The sequence below is a fragment of the Onychostoma macrolepis genome, chromosome 07, assembly GCF_012432095.1.
Source record: "Onychostoma macrolepis isolate SWU-2019 chromosome 07, ASM1243209v1, whole genome shotgun sequence".
Lineage (NCBI taxonomy): Eukaryota > Metazoa > Chordata > Actinopteri > Cypriniformes > Cyprinidae > Onychostoma > Onychostoma macrolepis.
This window is the reverse complement of record NC_081161.1, coordinates 42253147-42274158: the sequence shown is the minus strand read 5'-3', so window position 1 is coordinate 42274158 and position 21012 is coordinate 42253147. Positions and strand designations below refer to the sequence as shown.

The 21012-nt window shown below is 36.2% G+C and overlaps 1 protein-coding gene across 1 annotated transcript in view; it reads left to right on the top strand.

Annotated features, from left to right (window-relative positions):
- pcsk6 (proprotein convertase subtilisin/kexin type 6) overlaps positions 1–21012 on the top strand; it is a 91739-nt gene that overhangs the window by 43403 nt on the left and 27324 nt on the right. The window contains exons 12-16 of the mRNA XM_058781537.1: positions 7248–7436; positions 13581–13717; positions 14730–14912; positions 15954–16056; positions 17133–17329. Of these exons, the coding sequence (XP_058637520.1) occupies positions 7248–7436; positions 13581–13717; positions 14730–14912; positions 15954–16056; positions 17133–17329 (809 nt within the window). The remainder of the gene's footprint in view (positions 1–7247; positions 7437–13580; positions 13718–14729; positions 14913–15953; positions 16057–17132; positions 17330–21012) is intronic.

The following is a 21012-nucleotide window of genomic DNA, read 5'->3' as shown; positions in this document are numbered from 1 at the left end:
GACATCTGGTCACTGGACACAACAGAAGAACATGTTGTTTTAGCAAGTTCATCTAAACATGCTTTCCAGCAATAGCTGTTTTTGCTCTTTGTTTTGGGGGTTGATCGATGAACTTGATTAAGCAGTGGGGAGTAAATGAGAAGTCCACCCTGTCTAAACGTGTTTGTGTTGTAAAGATGTCAGTCTTTTTGTTTTCCAGCCGTTTCTCTGAGAGCGTCGCCCTTAAAGCAGCAGTTGTGATGTTGATATGTTGAAAAGTTTCATTTAGTTTTGCCAAAAAGTAAAATATTGTCCTGTCTAACACACATTTTTAGCCTCCCCACATCTGTCCCATAAAATCTGGTTATTAAATTAATAACTGTATCGTATACGCTACGAACTTTCAGTATTATTTTAGTAATGTTGATGCAGTATTATAGTATTTATTACTATTGTGAATTAGCTTACATTTTTATATTTTCATTTTCATTTGAGTTTGTTTTAGTGATTTTGTTCCATGATCTCTTTTTTTCCATTTTTTTAGATTTCTATTTAGCTTTATATTTATTTCAGTAGGCTTATCAAAAAAATTTTTTTTTTACTTAATTTTTCCTTTTTTTTTTTTTTCATTTAGACATTTTGTCATTTTTGTTTGTTTTTAACTTATATTTATATTTAATTTCATTCCAGTTTTATTTCAATTAACGAACAATTTTTAGTAGTTGTAGTTTTAGTTACAACACTCTACAGAACGCACTTAATGAAATATTATTTTTTACATTTTTTTAATATATTTCATTTAAACATTGAAATGTCAAAATATATTTCAAAATAAACTTTAAGGTGCGAGAAAACACATTTCCAATGTTAAAATAAATTTTGGGTAGATGCCAAAAAATATCTGTATTAATTTTGGTAACACTTTACAATAAGGTTCATTAGTTAACATTAGTTACCAACATTAGTAAACATGAACTAAGAATGAACAAGATTTCAACAGCATTTATTAATCTTAGTTAATGTTAATTTCAGCATTTACTAATGCATTATTAAAATCACAAGTTGTGTTTGTTAACATTAGATAATGCACTGTGAACTAACATGAATAAACAACGAACAACTGTATTTTCATTAACTAACATTAACTAAGATTAATAAATAGTGTAATAAATGCATTGTTCATGTTAGTTTATACATTAACTAATGTTAACAAATGACACCTTATTGTAAAGTGTTACCTTAATTTTTATATACATGTTAACAGTAAAAGAACATTTTAGTTTGGGTGTAAAGTAAAACATTCTCCTGACCAACAAGCACTTTCCCAAATGTATCCCCTGAAATCCAGTTATTAAATTAATTAAATTCATTGCAGTTTTATTGCAGTTAGTACCTTTAAAATGACTACTTGCAATAAAATGTTGAAAGTGTGTATCATTTTCCTTAAGTTGGTTCTTGCTGTCCTTTGATTTTGTTCATCAGAAAATTAGACAAACAGCCTGATAGCATTGAATAGCAAGTGTCATGGAAGGGAAATTCAGATTCATGGCTTTGTTTGCTGATAAGAATCCAGTCTCCTGCTGCGCCGGCTGTCTTTAAAACACCTCTGGTCTATGTGTGTGTGTGTGTGTGTGTGTTAGAGATGCGCGGATGAGCTCAAACGTCACCTGAATCCGCTGCTTCAAATAGATTATCCGCCCGCCACCCACCCGCACCTATATTTTTCTCTGATTTAGATAACCGACCCGACCCGCACCCTATCGTCACATTACAACGATTCTAATTAGACTAATTCTTAGTTTTGCACGATGATATAATGAATGGATGGTTCATTTTAACAGCAGATTCAGTGATGTGAGAGCTGATCTGTGCATTACGGCTCCGACGCGGCCACCGGAGCTGATGACAGTCAATGCTTGTGTTTATACCCATAGATATATATATACTGTATATTATACCAGCCATGCCGTGGCACGTTTCAGAAGCATCCCAGAATCTCGTGGTCTTGTGAATCCAGTTGCTTCACTCCTGGTGTGATTTGGCACCGCGTGGAGGACGGAACAAAACGTCGTCGGAGCCGTAATGGGTAACGGTAACAGGCTAATACAATGATAATAGGCTGCTTTTAAATGAACATTTAATTAAAAAACAAAAGTTCTTCTTTGGCCAGATTATAGTCTACACTTTCTTAATAGCATAAACACACGCTTTACTCCATTCAGACTTTATCTGGAATGCCACTGTATCTGTCACTGCAACTTCCCGAACAGGTGAACACACACAAAAATGAAATCTGTGTCTGTCTGCCTGATGAAAAAAATGAATTTAAAACACGTTCATATTTTAGAGAATATTTGCATCACTAATGATTTATCTCATCCACCTGCAGCCCACCCGCAATTAATTAGAATGTATTTTTTTATTACTTGACCCACCCGACCCGCGGATACAACCGCCATCTGTGCATGTGTGTGTGTGTGTGTGTGGTGCTGGCTGTGTGCTTGACCACTGATATCGATCATAGATTGGGTTTTATTTATAGCATCTCGCGCTCGGATGGCTATTGAGAGGGAGTTAGCCTGAGCTTCCAGTCTCATTAGCTTGGCTGCCATCTATCGATTTACAGTCTCATTCCTTTGGCTCTATGAAGTGAGAAATGTAATGGCTGATGGCTCCCGTGCTTGATGAGTAGATGCATTGTTTGCACTTTTCTCTCAGAGTTGTTCGGTCGAACTGATCAGTTATATAAAATGATATATTAAAAATGCAAAAAAAAATCAAAATAATTTATTAATTATTAATTTATTAATATTTTTAATATATAATAATTATATATTCAATTATTTTTATAATAATTTAATACTATTAATATTTTATTATGAATATAATTTTATTAAATGGTTTTTGTAAATGATTAAATTATTATTTATTTTGCATTTAAACCCAGGGAAATGTGTGGTCTATGGATGGCGTTTCTCCCCAGGTCTCAGCTGAAAGTTTCACCGCAAGCTGTCGTGTTAAATTGAAGAGGTGCAACCTTCTGTTTTAAGCGTGTTTTCCTTTGAATGTCAGTCACAAGATTGAAACGAGGCTGTAGCACAATCTCCAGCGAGTGTATTTCTGGGCGATGCTGCTTCTGAACGTGTGCTAAATAATGGCTCAGACCTCAAGTGACTAATTTTGTTGCCATCTGTGCACTGTTGTTTATCAGCACAGCCATAAAATGCTGCAGATGCCATTATAAAGCCGTTGAAAGGGTGTCGCTCCCGAGGAAAAAAGTCTTTAATATCCAAAACAAGCTTCTGGATTGACCGAATAGATGATCCCGCAGCTTAATGAGCCACGAAACGGCATTGTGGAAGAGTAAATATGACAATGTGTGTGCTTGGTTTATTATTTTTCACACTATTAAGGCCAAGGTTATGTGTCATGCAGACACTCTGATGCTTACGATGTGATTCAAATTATTTGGGTTGGAATAAAATGAACAGGTCAGGCAATTTAATACTTTTTTTATTGTTTTTTTTAGCTTAACGATCCCTGTTAGGGATGTGAATGATTGCTCCAGCTGAACAAAGGATTATGGGAAATGTAGTTTAGTCATATAAACCTGTCGCTTCATAAACCAGTAGTGCTGTTTTTCCAATTTGGTTGCTATTCTTCATAAAAAGTACACAAAATATATTAAAATCTATATAAATATTTATATAATATATAGGTTTTTTTATTAAATGTCTTTAAAATACATACATAATATGCTTACAACTATTAAATATAAAAATGATGTAATATGTAATGTATATAATTTTGTATGTATGTCTGTGTGTATATATATATATATATGTGTGTGTGTGTGTGTGTGTGTGTGTGTACACTTACAACTGTACAATATAAAAATGATATGTGACCCTGGACCACAAAACCAGTCATAATGGTACATTTTTAGAAATTGAGATTTAGACATCAACATAAGCTTTCCATTGATGTATGGTTTGTTAGGATCGGACAATATTTGGCCGAGATACAACTATTTGAAAATCTGGAGTCTGAGGTTGCAAAAAAATCGAAATATTGAGAAAATCGCCTTTAAAGTTGTCCAAATGAAGTTCTTAGCAATGCATATTACTAATTAAAAATTTAGTTTTTATATATTTACTGTAGGAAAATATTAGTAAACAAAATATTTTCATGAAACATGATCTTTACTTAATATCCTAATGATTTTTGGCACAAAAGAAAAATCAATCATTTTGACCCATACAATGTATTTTTGGCTATTGCTACAAACATACCCCAGCGACTTAAGACTGGTTTTGTGCTCCAGGGTCATATATATTTATAGTATATCATAATATACTATGTGTGTGTATTTATTTATTTATTTATTTATTTATTTATTTGTTAAATATATAAAAACATATAAATATACTTCTAAATTTAAAATATAAAAAATATTTATATATTGTAATATGTAAATTAAAATGATAAATAATTTAAATAGTTTTATATATAAACTGAATTTATATATTATAATTCTACAAATACATTTTCCTATCCAAGTATATTATTTATTTATTTAAGGATGATGGGAAATGTTATTTAGTCATGCAAACCTGTCATTTTGTAAACCATTAGTGTTGTTTATCTAGTTTTATTGCTATTATTCACAAACAATAAAATTAAAAAGCATTTAGCCTTCATTATTAATCTTTAATTAGCATCTCCAATTTGCGAAGTTGGGTTTAGCAGATTAAAATTGATCATTATGATATTGTGGTGTTGTTTATGTCTGCTCATCTTGCAAATATGATCACTCTGTCTGACATGCCTTCATTGCAGCAGTGATTTTGTTTGCTACAATAAGGGATGTAAATAAAGTCATGCGGTCTTTGACAGTGACTCAAAGGAGGCAGGACTTTCCCAGAAGACCACTTGTCCTCAGAACACACTGCTCGCCTTGAGTTCAGCCATTTATCTTGTTAAGAGGCATTTTGTCTCTGTTTGTTTCATAATGCGAGTCCCTTTACTCCAGATATGTTTGAGGACAGCCGGGAAAACTGGGAGATTTTTAGGCAAGCGGTTACAGAAAGCAGCCATCATTTACATCACACGCGTCATGCTGAAAATGCATTTTCTGCATTACAAGTTATCATTTACTCACCCTCATATCATTCTGATTATTTTCCTTCTGTGAAACATTAAATGTTATTCTGATCTGCTCTTTTTCATACTTTGAATGTCGATGTTGATGGTCATTGCCAATCTGTATAAAAGAACAAAAATACAGCATAAAAGTATCATCAGGTAGCTATAAAGGAGGTCATATGGAGTTTAATGAACATACATTTCAGCTTGTTTCTCACACAAAACTATAATTTGACTTTGAATATTTGGAATAGAGCACAAGAGTTTTAAGGACTAGTTTTATTCCAGTGTTATTTTATAAAATAACAATCAATCAATAAATAAAGTATAATTGAGATTATAGATTATAGTTTATATAATATTTTTAGTTTGTTTTCATTTTTATATTTTTGATTTCATTTTAATTTTTAGCTTGTTATACATATACATATATTTATAACTATAAAAACCCTGATGTTTTGTATTTAAGTTTCTTTTATTTAAAGTTTCTTTTAGTTCTTTTTTTCAAGTTTATTTCAAGTTAAGTGGCATTTATCTGTTTGTTTGTTTGTTTGTTTGTTTGTTTATTTATATTATCTATAATAACCTTGGTTTATGGTGTTATTTTACCTTTTTGACAGTATGGTGCTGGTCATATAATTAGAATATCATCAAAAAGTTGATTTATTTCACTAATTCCATTCAAAAAGTGAAACTTGTATATTATATTCATTCATTACACACAGACTGATATATTTCAAATGTTTATTTCTTTTAATTTTGATGATTATAACTGACAACTAAGGAAAATCCCAAATTCAGTATCTCAGAAAATTTGAATATTACTTAAGACCAATACAAAGAAAGGATTTTTAGAAATCTTGGCCAACTGAAAAGTATGAAAATGAAAAGTATGAGCATGTACAGCACTCAATACTTAGTTGGGGCTCCTTTTGCCTGAATTACTGCAGCAATGCGGCGTGGCATGGAGTCGATCAGTCTGTGGCACTGCTCAGGTGTTATGAGAGCCCAGGTTGCTCTGATAGTGGCCTTCAGCTCATCTGCATTGTTGGGTCTGGTGTCTCTCATCTTCCTCTTGACATAGATTCTCTATGGGGTTCAGGTCAGGAGAGTTTGCTGGCCAATCAAGCACAGTAACACTATGGTCATTGAACCAGCTTTTGGTACCTTTGGCAGTGTGGGCAGGTGCCAAGTCCTGCTGGAAAATGAAATCAGCCTCTCCATAAAGCTTGTCAACAGAAGGAAGCATGAAGTGCTCTAAAATTTCCTGGTAGATGGCTGCGTTGACTGTGGACTTCAGAAAACACAGTGGACCAACACCAGCAGATGACATGGCAGCCCAAATCATCACTGACTGTGGAAACTTCACACTGGACTTCAAGCAACATGGATTCTGTGCCTCTCCACTCTTCCTCCAGACTCTGGGACCTTGATTTCCAAATGAAATGTAAAATTTACTTTCATCTGAAAAGAGGACTTTGGACCACTGAGCAACAGTCCAGTTCTTTTTCTCCACAGCCCAGTTAAGACGCTTCTGATGTTGTCTCTGGTTCAGAAGTGGCTTGGTAGCCCTTTTCCTGAAGACGTCTGAGCGTGGCGACTCTTGATGCACTGACTCCAGCTTCAGTTCTATCCTTGTGAAGCTCTCCCAAGTGTTTGAATCGGCTTTGCTTGACTGTATTCTCATGCTGATTTTTGACTTTCATGAGCTGTAAGCTCTAATCATCAAAATTAAAAGAAATAAACATTTGAAATATATCAGTCTGTGTGTAATGAATGAATATAATATACAAGTTTCACTTTTTGAATGGAATTAGTGAAATAAATCAACTTTTTGATGATATTCTAATTATATGACCAGCACCTGTATATGACCCTTCACTTTTTCATGATTCCCTAATTACATTACCATCTGTCATTCATGTAAAAGACATCAAGTGTCTAAAAGCTTTTTACAATGTTTTTTATTTATTTATTTATTTTAAATAACTATTTATTAAATATACTCTCACATAAGTTTTTAAAATCTGTTTCATATGATCACTCATGTTGGGTCGATGAACACAGATCTTCGTTTCACATTCGCACCTGTTCTCCACTGACCCCCTTGGATCCTCCTGCAGGTACATTCGAGCAGATCAGAAGCTGAACGCCAGCATCTCGAGCAGTGGCTGCAGCGATCAGCCGGATCAGCAGGTGGTGTTTCTGGAGCACGTGGTGGTGCGCGTCCTCATCGTCCACCCGCGCAGAGGAGACCTGGAGATCAGCCTCGTATCGCCCTCAGGGACGCGGTCACGGCTGCTGGCTCAGAGGTGATGCAGAACACACCAGCACATCTGACAGAGCTCAACTTATAACAACTCTCCATTAGAGCTTTACAGTTTTAGTGGTTTCTGCTTTTTCTTGGCTGGATAGTGGAAATGATTAAAGGTCTTGCATCATCCGCATGAGCGCTGCAGCTCACTGCAATAGAGAAAGTGCGCAGACCACCAGACCAACTTATATCTGTTTTCTATAAAGTTGTTGTTCAAAGAAAATGCATTAAAGGAAAATGCAAAAATAAACTGTCTGTTTATAAATATTTATATGAAATTATTTAATTAAATGTTTTTAAGACATATAAATAATATAATATTTTTAATAATATAATATAATATAATAACAAAACAATATAATGTACATTAAATAGAGTAATTAGAGTAGAACAGACAGACAGACAGATAGATAGATAAATGGATGCTATTTTGTATTCTAATAAATAAGCATATATGAAACCAAAATTTTATATTCCAGTTAAATTTTACAGTTCATGATTCCAATTTTGATACAGCAAGAACTACTAGACTAACAAATATAAAGTTCAAATATTATTAAAGACAAGTGAACAGTCAGCTATCTATCTATCCATCTATCCATCTATCCATCTATCTATCTATCTATCTATCTATCTATCTATCTATCTCTCAATATCGTGCACGCACAGGCTGTTTAGATGACTTTTATGGTGCTTTCATCCTTTTTTTCTTTTTGGGGAGCTTGACAGATGTGGTCACCTTAAGCTGTTGTTGTATGGAAAAGAGCTGTGTGAAGATTCTTCAACACTTCTGAGCTAGAAAACAAATCAAAGTTTGTGTTTTGTCTCTCTTCTATACTTTTCAGTATCCAAAACTTGGGTTTCCTTCGTACAAACACATGCACACTAGCGTGGTAATGTGCTGCTTTTACCGTAGTGTATTCTGTAGGGGTCCGCAGGAGCTGACGGGGTCTGATCTGGCTGCTCTGGTTTCTGTCACACCGGAAGCTTCTTGCTGTCAATCACGCAGCGGTTTGATGTCCTCTCTGTTGGTCTTGGTGCTCTGCTCTTTCCAAAATCTCTCTCCTCTCAGCTTCAGCATGGTTTAGTATTCTCTCAGCGGTTTATCCCGCATGGTTATGAGCACTGAGAGATCCTGAGCATCATTCTCATAACCCTCATGAATAAAACTCTCTCGCTCTCAGCTGCTTCTGCTTCAGCACCCAGATCTTACAGAGGACCAGAACTGAATATCGTACATAAGTAAACAAAAGTGTCAATAAAATTAAATATATTTAAAATAATTCATAGTTTAGTAGTATGAAGCTACAACATAAAAAGAAATGACAAAAATAAAGGGATCTGAATAATTGTATTTATTTATTATGACTAAATCTTATGTAGAAGATTATAAAAAGTTATAAAAATGCCACTAAAATCAAACATATGCAGTACGTAAGGCTTTAAATTATTTTATAAGATTACAGCATAACAAAATATGAAAAAATAGACTTTCTGAATGGATTTTTTAAAATTATTATTTTAAATCTTGCATTTCTCCCAACCTTTGGGGAAAATATGACTCCTCAGGCATTTACATGGCAAAAAAGTCAAATATATATAATAAATTATATAAATATATAATATATATCAAATATTTTAGCATAATGTTACATCATAAAATGTGATTAAAATTATAAGGTCTTAGTACTATGTGAATTTATTTATTTATTTAAATCTTGCATATTTTTGTTCTTGGTTTTGGTATTCACACAACTCAAAATTTTCACAACTGCAAAATAACAAAATTAAGTTTTTTTTTCTTGGATTATTAGGATATTACACATCTTTTATTGGGGTGGGGGAAACGTGGCTTTTCAGACATTTAAATGGCAAAAATGTTGTTAAAATCAAATATATAAAATAATAAATAAAGCATTTTAGCATAAGTCTGCAACATAAAATCTGGGGGAAAAAATTAAGTTCTGAATACTTTGAATACACAGTATTTAATTAATTAATTTATAAAAATCTTGCATAGTTTTGTTCATAGTTTGGAGGATGTCACAACTTCTATTGAAGGTAATGTGTCTCTTCAAACATTAAATGCCAAAAATGTTTGGGAAAACCAAAATGCCACAGCCATCTTTTCTGTCGGTAACAATGTTCATCACTCTCGTTTGTCTACGTGAACGTCCCTCCATTCTCACTTCTCCACAGAAAGCTTATTGTTTTGACGTTCCACGTCTTATTTACCGCATTGAGACGGAAGAGCTGTCAAAATCCGCCCCTGCACAAACATCTCCCACCGCGCATCTGCTTCTCTGATAACAGACATGACAGCCTAATGGGGCTTCCCGCGTTCAGAGAGTATTTATTAACGGCCACCGGTCGCCCCACACTGCTCTCTCACCCCGGCCATTCAGCGCTGAGAGTGGTATTGTGGAGTCGATGGAGAGTCATTCATATGACGCCTGCGAATTGCCAGGAAAGACATTTGCCTTGAATTATGGAGAGGGATGCTGTGGGACCTCCCTTCAGCTCATTTATTCAACATGCACGCTGCCAGGGCTAAACGTAGTTCAGATTTACCGTCTCCGTACAGCGCAGATGCCTCATTTGGTGGCTGGAGAAGAAAGCGCGCAGACGTAATGTGTGAAATGCCGTCCAAGCCTGTTAACACGGGGGCATGAGAGGGCCAAGTTCAGAAACGCCGGCTTTGCTAAGCTCTCATTAGTAATGTGATTGTGGATGGAGCTCGAGGGGGAAGTGTTTTTATCAGTATGAGTTCAGTTCAAAACGAGCGCTAGTGGTCTTGAGAGCGCAGAGGGGGAGAGCTGCACTTTTGTTGATGCCTGACGCTTCGAGTTCATGCTGCTCAAAAGTAGCAATAAGAATCACAAATGACTGGAAGCGAATGGCTTGGTTCTGTTAATGCTTCTTAAATGTGCTACGACTCTTAAACGACTTTGCTTTTCAGATGACATCACTCAGGCCCCACAGGCTATCAACTAATCTTAAAGGGATCGTTCACCTAAAAATAAAAATTGCCCCGAGAATTACTCACCCTCAAGTTATCCTAGGTGCATATGACTTTCTTCTTTCAGATGAATGCAATTGGAGTTATATTTAAAAATGTGGTAATACTTTACAATAAGGTGTCATTTGTTAACATTAGTTAATGTATTAACTAACATGAATGATCAATGAAAAATACATTTTATTACACTTTTTGTTAATCTTTGTTAATATTAGTTAATAAAAATACATTGTTCATTGTTTTTTCATGTTAGTTCACAATGCATTAACTAGTGATAACAAATACAACTTGTGATTTTAATAATGCATTAGTAAATGCTGAAATTAACATTAAAGGGCACCTATTATGCCCCTTTTTACTAGATGTAATATTGGTCTTGGGTGTCCCCAGAATGTGTCTGTGAAGCTTCAGCCCAAAATTCCCCACAGATCATTTATTATAACAGCTGGAAAATGTCATTTTTGGGGTGTGTCTAAAAAAAGTGCTGTTTTGGAGTGTATCGCTTTAAATGCAAATGAGCTGCATATTCCCGCCCCGTCTCCAGAAGAGGGCGTCGCGTATATGTCTCTCTGCATTGCACATCTACAGCAATAAACAGCCAGTAGAAGCAACATAACCGAGAGCGAGAGAATTGGTGTTTAGCCATACATATGGGAAGCCAAATGCACTGAAAGTGGGACAAAACAGCGCGATGTTACAGAGCTCGCGCCGCGCTGATCAATGGACCGAGCCGAACGACCGCGCTACCGAACGAATCTCACGCTACAGAGCGCAAACTAATCTCACAAGCGCGGCGCTGATCAGTTAAAAATACTTAATGTACGCACACAAATACGGTTAACGCTAAGCAATATAACGGCATGACATTCACAAAGGAGTCTGGAGTGATACATGTATTTTGAGGCGCATTACCTTGAAAAATTTAAGTAATTCACAGCGTTCTCAGCAGCTCGGATGTTGGGAGAAAATGAAGATTCTTATTTTCAGTCTTACATCCAAACACAGAGCTTGCTTGCGAGACATTGTTGACGTTACAGCTGCTCGAGAGTGGAGAAAAAGGAGGACTGCGTACAACCGCTGAGGATGGAAACTGTAGCAATGCAGGGCTGTCAATCAACCCCCGTGGCCCGGCCCTATGCAATGTGACTTCATACTGCGACAGAATCAAAACGGCAGGCCTAGTGAGACTGGCTTGGTTTAAAGGGGATTAAAAAATGAGTAGTGGGATTTTTGAAGCAAAATAAAGTGCATAAATCCATCATAAAAATACTCCACACGGCTCCGGGGGTTAATAAAGGCCTTCTGAAGCATCCCAGCGAATGCCGTAGGGTGTAGGGCGTAGGCGTAGCGTAATCTCCGGTGGGAAGTGACAAATGCGGAAGCACAGAGGAGAGAGCAAAACAAAGCACCGGTCACGAATCATAAGTACAAAATGAGGATTTGTAAAGAAAAATGTTGGAGGGTTTCGATATAAGCCAAGAGGAGAGACTGGTTTTCCTTTGCTGTAAACAAAACTTGGCTTTTGCGAGACTAATATATTCTTACCAGAGCTTTCGCTAAGCCTACGTCATCCGCTGGAATACCACTCGATTGCTATCGGTTCACTTCAGAAGGCCTTTATTAACCCCCGGAGCTATGTGGGGCTCTTTTTATGATGGATGGAAGCACTTTTTGGGCTTCAAAATCTCAACGACCATTCACCGCCATTATAAAGCTGGAAAGAGCCAGGACATTTTTTTTATATAACTCCGATTGTATTCGTCTGAAAGAAGGAAGTCTTTTACACCTAGGATGGCTTGAGGGTGAGTAAATCATTTTAATTTTTGGGTGAACTAACCCTTTAACCCAGGGGTCATCAAACTTGATCCTGGAGGGCCGGTGTCCTGCAGAGTTTAGCTCAAAATTGCCTCAACACACCTGCCTGGAAGTTTCAAGTACACCTAGAAAGACCTTGATTAGCTGCTTCAGGTGTGTTTGATTAGGGTTGGAGCTAAACTCTGCAGGACACCGGCCCTCCAGGACCGAACCTGGTGACCCCTGCTTTAATCAGTTGTGAGCCCCTCCCCCCAAAGAACGAGATGGGGCCCCTCCCACCAGCAGTGATGTCATGTATGAAAATTTATTGTGCACCTGCTGCAACATACAACTGAGTCCATCTCCCTAATTTACATAACTGATTTAACAGTAATGAATGTGGTGAATTATCATTGCATTGATGTTATATTGACTATATAATGTATTGATTTTGATATCGCTTTTTAGTCAGATCTCTGCGGGAATAAATATTTTGTTTGTGAATGTGGAGGCAAAACTAAATTTAAGGGAGGGTAAGAACAGGTACAAATAGCTTTTTAACATAGCAATTGCATGTTACCACTTTTTACAGTTGGAGGTAAACGCCTAACGTAAAACTTCATATTCTTCATATTCTTCATCTTCCTCATATTCACCATGATTACGGTGCCATTGTGTTGCAAGTATAGTGTTTATGCCAAGTGTGCTCCAAATGTGAGAGAAAATTGATTTGTCCTGGTTGTTGTTTTAGAACATTAAGCCACGTTAATGAGTTTTTCACGAAGGGGCTGTGTCCCGTACACCAACGACGTTAACCTAAATATAGGTTTTAGTCATTTTTCTGTTACTGTTGTAGGTGATGCAATGTCAGTTACTGGAATTAAGGTTACAGAAATAATCGCAGACAGAAACTGTTATGCATTTATCTTGTTATTGCTCTTGTGTCGTTTTATACACAATAATTTGGTGCAGTTGGTTGTGAAGATTTTGTTTTGTTTTGTTTTTTTTTAGAAAAATCTGTATAGTTAATGCTCTACAAATCATATGTAAATATGAATTATGTATATATGGTTCTGTTGTTTATTTGTTTTTCTCTTTTTTTGCCTTATTGAATATCACTTTAGTTTGCTGCTAAAGTTTCACTCTTTTGTTTGCACTTTAGTTTATTTCATTCATAATTGAGGAGGTTCAGATCTTTTTGCGTGATCTTCACTGTGAATAATGAGCAGTTACTAGTGATGCAGCGTATCAGATGACTTTGTGTTTTCTTATCTCCTTATTTTCATTATACTCTCTGAAACGTTGACCTCTGTTTCTTCTGTCTTCCAGATTGTTTGATAACTCCAACGAGGGCTTCAGGAACTGGGAGTTCATGACGGTTCATTGCTGGGGTGAGAGAGCGGAGGGCACGTGGACGCTGGAGATTTCAGACTCGCCGTCTCAGCTGCGTAACCCTGAGGTGTTGGGTAAGCAACGGAGGGATAAGCTTCAGACCAACATGACATGAGCATCAGACAACCTAAAGTCAGTGTGCTGTGATCCCAGTCATGTCCAGACTAAACACAGTATAATCCTAAAACATCTGACTCTTCCCAAATTTGGAGCCTAATTCTAGTATTGTTTACACACCTGCTTTTTTTGCTCAGATATGAAGCTGAATTTGATTGCCCTTCAGTACTAGTTTGCTTTCACACTGCTTTATGTTGATTCGTACCATTGTGCCCCGTGTGAAATACTTTCACCTTTCCCAACTTGTTATAAAAATAGTATTTTTTATTTTATTATTATTTTTAATATTTTTATATGATTATGAATTAATTTCTTTCATTATTATTTTATATTTCGTTTTTTGTAATTATTATGCTTTTCATTTTTATTTCATTTTATTATTTTGAATTGAATTTTATTTTATTTTATAATATCTATTTTATATTTTTAATTTTATTTTTATATTGTATTATTTTTATTGTTTTGCTCTTTTATCTTTCATTTTTAATATTTTAATTTTATATCTCATTTTTTTATATATTTAATTTTGTTTTATTTTTATATTTTATTTTGGAAATGACTTTGGCTCTCAGTACTAATTGTAGCTTTACTTTTAGCATTATGTTTTGCAAAGAAGGAACCAATAAAACATTTCACATATTACATTGGCTGTGTTCTTAAAACCTAGCAATATAGCTTGCTTTCTACGTAGGCAGCTGATTTCTAAGTTCGCATCCTAATTAAAGTGAATTCTCATAAGCAGACCTAGATGGATTTCTTAATTTGCTTATTTGGAATTGTTTGCGTTCATGTACTTCCATCAGATGTGTTGCTTTCTTGAATGAATGACATTTTTCTTTGAGCCCTGCTGCAGATTAAAGTCGTCCTGTCCTCTTTCTCGTCAGGATTGATGTGATTCATTGCAATGCATAACAGAACTTTCATTGTCCCTCCTCATGGCTTTGTCTCCTGCTCTCTCTTCTCTGTCAGGTAAGCTGAAGGAGTGGACACTAATCCTTCACGGCACAGCTAAGCACCCCTACCAATCCCAGGGTTCCCAGCACTCGCGCTCCAGGATGCTGGAGATTCCCACAGCAGGCAAGGAGCTGAAAAACACAGATTCTGTGCCAGGAGCCCCTGAGCATGAAGAGGAGGAAGAGGAGGAATATAATGGTACTCGGTTTTTTAATCTTATGCGCACTAAGCCTGCATTTATTTGATCAAAAATACATTAAAAACAGTGAAATATGAATACAGTTTAAAATAACTGTTTACTATTTGAATATATATTTTACAATGTAATTTATTCCTGTGATGCAAAGCTAATTTTTCAGCATCATTACTCCAGTCTTCAGTGTCACGTGATCCTTCAGAAATCATTCTAATATGCTGAATTGCTGCTCAAGAAACATTTCTGATTATTATCAATGTTCAAAACCGTTGTGCTGCTTCATATTTTTGTGTGAAATAGAAATCTTTTGTAACTATACAATTGTCTTTACTGTTAGTTTTGATCAATTTAATGCATCCTTGCTAAATGAAAATGCTTATTTTATTAAAAACAAAATCAAAACCCCAAACGTATATATAAAGATTAATTTTAAACTCTTTAAAAATGCAACAAAATAAGGAAAAACATGTATTCAGGTGATGTATTCTGAACCTTTTGTTTATTATTGGTTTAAAAATAAAAGTCAAATAAATATAAGCTTTATAAAAAACATATTTGCCACTGCATTAATGCTGTAACAAAATTGATTGCTTCAAAAAAGATTCAAAAACATTTTCCTTTTTTTTTGATGTGACTTATATTTAATAAATAGTATGATCATATTATTATGCATCATATATACATATGATGGTATATCTTTAAACTGGCAACTATGTAAACGACTCAAACATAAACGTACACAAGATGTATATTACTTTCTGCTAAAACGTGGACATAATTTCTTTGCTTTAATGGGCTTTTGTCTTTTGTGATAAAATGAACGATTCCTAGTCCAAAAATGATCCTCTATATGGGATTTATTGTTGTAATAAACCTGGCATTGCATACTATGAATACTGTTGACTCTGTGGGGACTTGCTTCTTATGTTCCTCATTCGTAAGTCTGTTTGAATAAAAGCATCTGTTAAATGGCCAAATGTAATGTTATCTACTGCATCTGTGGATGAGTTTGCTGGAGCTGCTGGTTTGTGACTGTATTTCAGGTCCGTGTCATCCTGAATGTGGAGATCAGGGCTGCGACGGGCCGGATGCCGATCACTGCCTCAATTGCATTCACTTCAGTCTGGGCAGCCTCAAGATCGGCAGGTAAAGAGATCACATAGAAAGACAGAAATTATATCTAAAGAGAGTGGAAATTGTAGGATTTGTAGGAAATTGTAGGAACGCTCGTAGGATTGTTGTAGTTAACTAAAACTAAAATAAAAAAATAAATAAAAAAACATTTTCATTACTTAAAATAAAAACAATACAGACATATTTTTAAAAATTTATGTATACAAAAGTGAAAAGGTATACAAATGACAGAATTTCTGAAAAAAGTACTTTAAAGGGGTCATGAACTTGAGAAACCAAAATTCCCTTGATCTTTTGACATATAAGAGGCCATTGTACTATAAAAGTTTAAGTTTCAGCTTATATTGAAGGACCTTGCGCTTAGATCGTTAAAATAGGGCCCTATGATGTAATAGTGTGGATAAGCACTGCCTCCGCAGAAGAAGATCAACGCCTGCTTCTACATCACTATCTGTTTAGCCCCGCCCACCAATTTGTGCATGTAGTGTTTACGAGAGAGGTGAACTTGCAGGTCTACACAGAAACCAAACGATAAAGATGCTCTGAAGACAACAAGATGCAGGGCAGTGCCTTGACAGTAATGTCACAACACAAGTGTGAGGAACTGTTTTTATTACATGGTCACTATTGCTTTGTCTGTTAAACAGATTGTTTGATATGTATTGAGATACTTATGCGTTTTTGACCTAAATCACAGCAGCGTCCATCTATGAGGAATGTGTGCTGTCAAACATACACAACAGCCAATCATAGCAGTGGGCGTTTACTTCCGAGTCAACAATCTGCCACGCCTATTCAAACAGAGCGATCTAATGAGGAGTCAAAAACAGGACAGAAAATAGACTATTACTTCTAGATGTTTATTATATAAAAATCTTTATAACATTATAAGTGGACCTCAGAGAACAGTACAAAATAAAAACAAAGGCAGTTCACGACCCCTTTAAAATTCAAATGAAAAATATACAAACTAATTCAAAATATTAATAAAAATCTATAAAACAGTGACAGCATGTTGAATTAAGTCTTATTTGTTTTCCTCATTGTCAAACAGATTGATGCTGCTTTTGTTCTTGTCCTCCTCACAGGACGTGTGTTAGTCACTGTCCGCTGGGTTATTTTGAGGACGTAGAGGCCCGCAGATGTCGCCGCTGTCACAGAGGCTGTGAGAAGTGTGTGGCTCGCGGGCCGAACGAGTGCCGCTCCTGCCGGAGAGGGCTTTACTTCTACTCGAAGGAGAGCACCTGTGTGGAGACCTGTCCCGCTGGCTACTTCCACGACGACGGTGAGTCCGACAGAGATCAGACGTCCACTGATACATTTCACTTATGAGCTTATTGAGCTGAAGTTTCTATACAACCATATGTGTCCAGTAAATACCAAACTGAGGTCTGTCGCTTTAGGCTTTTAATAAGGAGCAGTAATTTTTTTTTTTTTTGCATTTAAAAGTAATGCAGTATATCATATATTCATTTACTTCTTTTACTGATATTTATTTCTATCATTATTTCTATTTATTTCTATTTAATTATTATTTTACTCATTTAACAGGTGCTGTTAACCAAAGCAACTTATAAATGTTGAACGTCATAAGAGATTTATCATAGAAGAGCCAACAGTACTTGCAGTTCTGCTAAGTTTTATGATTAATTTCAAGCAAATGAACCAGTTAATTAAAATAAATTCATAAATTATGGGTTTAATAGATTTGGCTATCCTCGTACTACTAAGCTAGTGATGTGGTTCTCTAATAAGCATAAAAACACATAACACATGAACACTGTACTGTGTAAATGTTAAAATAGTCATTAATGTTATTAAAAATTATATTAAAGGTGCCATAGAATGGAAAACTGTATTTACCTTGGCATAGTTGAATAATAACAGTTCTGTACATGGAAATGACATACCGTGAGCCTCAAACACCATTGTTTCCTCCTTATGTAAATCTTGTGAATGCAAAACACCACTGAAAAATAGGCAAATCAGAACATAACACCAACTATGACGTTACAGTTGGGATCATTAATAATTACGCCCCCAACATTTGCATATACCCGCCCATGTTCTAGGCCAGCCGCCAGCCAAATCATCAAAAGTTCTGCAGGTAATGTGAAGAAACAAGCAAGGACAACAGCGAAAATGGCAGATCATGGAAATAAATGTTATGTTCCAGGCTGTGCAGGGGATGTGAAGTGCAGGGATGGGTTGGTGTCTGTATTCAGAAAGGCATGGAAAACAAATAACGCGTTCTAATAAAATAAGGCGAGCCACTAAAGGGACATGGTTAGCTCCTTGCTAGCGGTAGCCTGTTACATTACAGTACATAAGATTTCACTTACCACATAAACAGAGTAAGGAGAGATGACTGAGGATGATGGTGAATGATTTGCAGATCCTGAGCACCACTGACAAGCATCTGATCTTGTAAAATGTGTGGTAAGTACTGCCGCTCCATAGTAAAAACAGAGTTTGTGCGATCACGAATCTCGAATGCGAAAGTGAAACTAAAAAGCGATCGTGCATTTGAAAGCAGTTTCAATGCCCAGCATATTAATAGTGGCTCCCTAATGCCCGCATTTTATTTACAGTATAATTATCCAACAATATAACTGTGCGAGAAAGTATTGAAATATATATTTTCCCTGTTTCCTTCCTGTGAGCTACTGAAATGAGCCACACTGTGAGACAGCCAATCAGAGCAGAGCTCAACATTGAGCCTCACTGTGAAACGGCCAATCAGAGCAGAGCTCAACATTATTATTCATGACCCTTCCAAATAAGCCAATAACAGACCGTTTCATTCTAGGGAGAAATCCTAGGGTTGTAAATGGACATGTAAAACCATTTCTGGAGAATTTTTGCCCTTACCTAGGCCACATACCTTCTATGTAGATCTATCTATCTCTCTCTCTCTATATATATATAGAGAGAGAGAGAGAGAGAGAGAGATATGCCTTAAAGGAATAGTTCCTCTAAACATGAAAATAATGTCATTGTTTACAATGTTTTTTTGTCCTTTTTGAAAACAGTTGTGTGGAAAAGAACTGCAGCCATTCTTCTACTTTTGTGTTTCCCAGAAAATAACATCATACAGGTGTGGAACGTCATGAGGGTGAATAAATAGTAAATAGTGTCAGAATTTTTATTTATGGCTTTAACTTTTCTTTTAAAAAACTGCCTATTTAATCACAGAACAGAGTGTATTTGTTTAGTCAGCGGTGAAGCGTGGCACACATGTGCGCAGAGCAGAAGAAGCCAGTGCTTTCAGTGATTCTGCTTCATGCTGTGGCTTTATTGTCCCTCGTTGTTTCCGTCTTGTTGACAACAGCTGCTGGGATGGAGATGAGCTCTAGTTATCTCCACAAATCAGACTAATGATTGAGCGTCTTTCACAGTCCGCCTGCGACGCGTACGAGGACAGAGAGTTTGAGTTGGTTTATGGTTGTTTGCGCGCTCGTCCTCAGCTGCTGAACACATGCGGAGCCGTGCGTCTGGAACAGATGTGTTTAGTAGCAGCATGAATGGATGAAATTTGCACATACCCAAATATGAATTGCATCCAGATGCCCAGATATTTCACTCACTGCTGATCGGTGCAAATTAGAGGTAATATAAAACTCAAAGGTCTAAATTTGTCTCTCCCTCTCTCTCTTTGTCTGTCTCAGTGGACAGCCCTGGTAATAAAGCACTGCAAAAAATGCAGTGATGACATCATGCATATGTGTTTTGTTTTTGTTTTTTTCTGAGACAAATTGAGTATTTTTATCTTGGGTTTATCTTGGGTACTTTTGTCTATTTGTCTGCTAGTATTTTCTGTTCTTTCTAGGTTTCTGTCATTTAGAGTCTGTAAATCTGGTGGGAAACAGCTGTTACAACCCGAATTCCAGAAATGTTGGAATGTTTTTTTTAAATTTGAATAAAATGGAAACTAAAAGACTTTCAAATGACATCAGCCAATATTTTATTCACAATAGAACATAGAGAATATAACAATTGTTTAAACGGAGAAATTTTACACTTTTATCCACTAAATGAGCTCATTTAAAATTTGATGCCTGCAGGTCTCAAAAAAGTTAGCACAGGGGCAACAAAGGCAAGAAATTTTGAAAATATTCAGCTGGGAGAACATCTAGCAACTAATTAAGTTAATTGACATCAGGTCTGTAACGTAATTAGCTATAAAAGGGATGTCTTAGAGAGGCAGAGTCTCTCAGAAGTAAAGATGGGCAGAGGCTCTCCAATCTGTGAAAGAGTGCGCAAAAAGATTGTGGAATACTTTAAAAACAACGTTCCTCAACGTCAAATTGCAAAGGCTTTGCAAAACACATCTTCTACAGTGCATAACATCATCAAAAGATTCAGAGAAACTGGAGAAATCTCTGTGTGCAAGGGACAAGGCAGAAGACCTTTGTTGGATGCCCGTGGTCTTCGGACGACACTGCATCACTCATCGGCATGATTCTGTCATTGACATTACTAAATGGGCCTAGGAATACTTCCAGAAACCACTGTTGGTAAACACAATCCACCGTGCCATCTGCAGATGCCAACTAAAGCTCTATCATGCAAAAAGGAAGCCATATGTGAACATGGTCCAGAAGCGCCGTTGTGTCCTGTGGGCCAAGGCTCATTTAAAATGGACTGTTTCAAAGTGGAAAAGTGTTCTATGGTCAGACGAGTTCAAATTTGATATTCTTGTTGGAAATCACGGACGTTGTGTCCTCCGGGCTAAAGAGGAGGGAGACCTTCCAGTGTGTCATCAGTGTTCAGTTCAAAAGCCAGCATCTCTGATGGTATGGGGGTGCATAAGTGCATACGGTATGGGCAGCTTGCATGTTTTGGAAGGCACTATGAATGCTGAAAGGTATATAAAGGTTTTAGAGCAACATATGCTCCCCTCCAGACGACGTCTATTCCAGGGAAGGCCTTGTGTATTTCAGCAGGACAATGCAAAAACACATACTG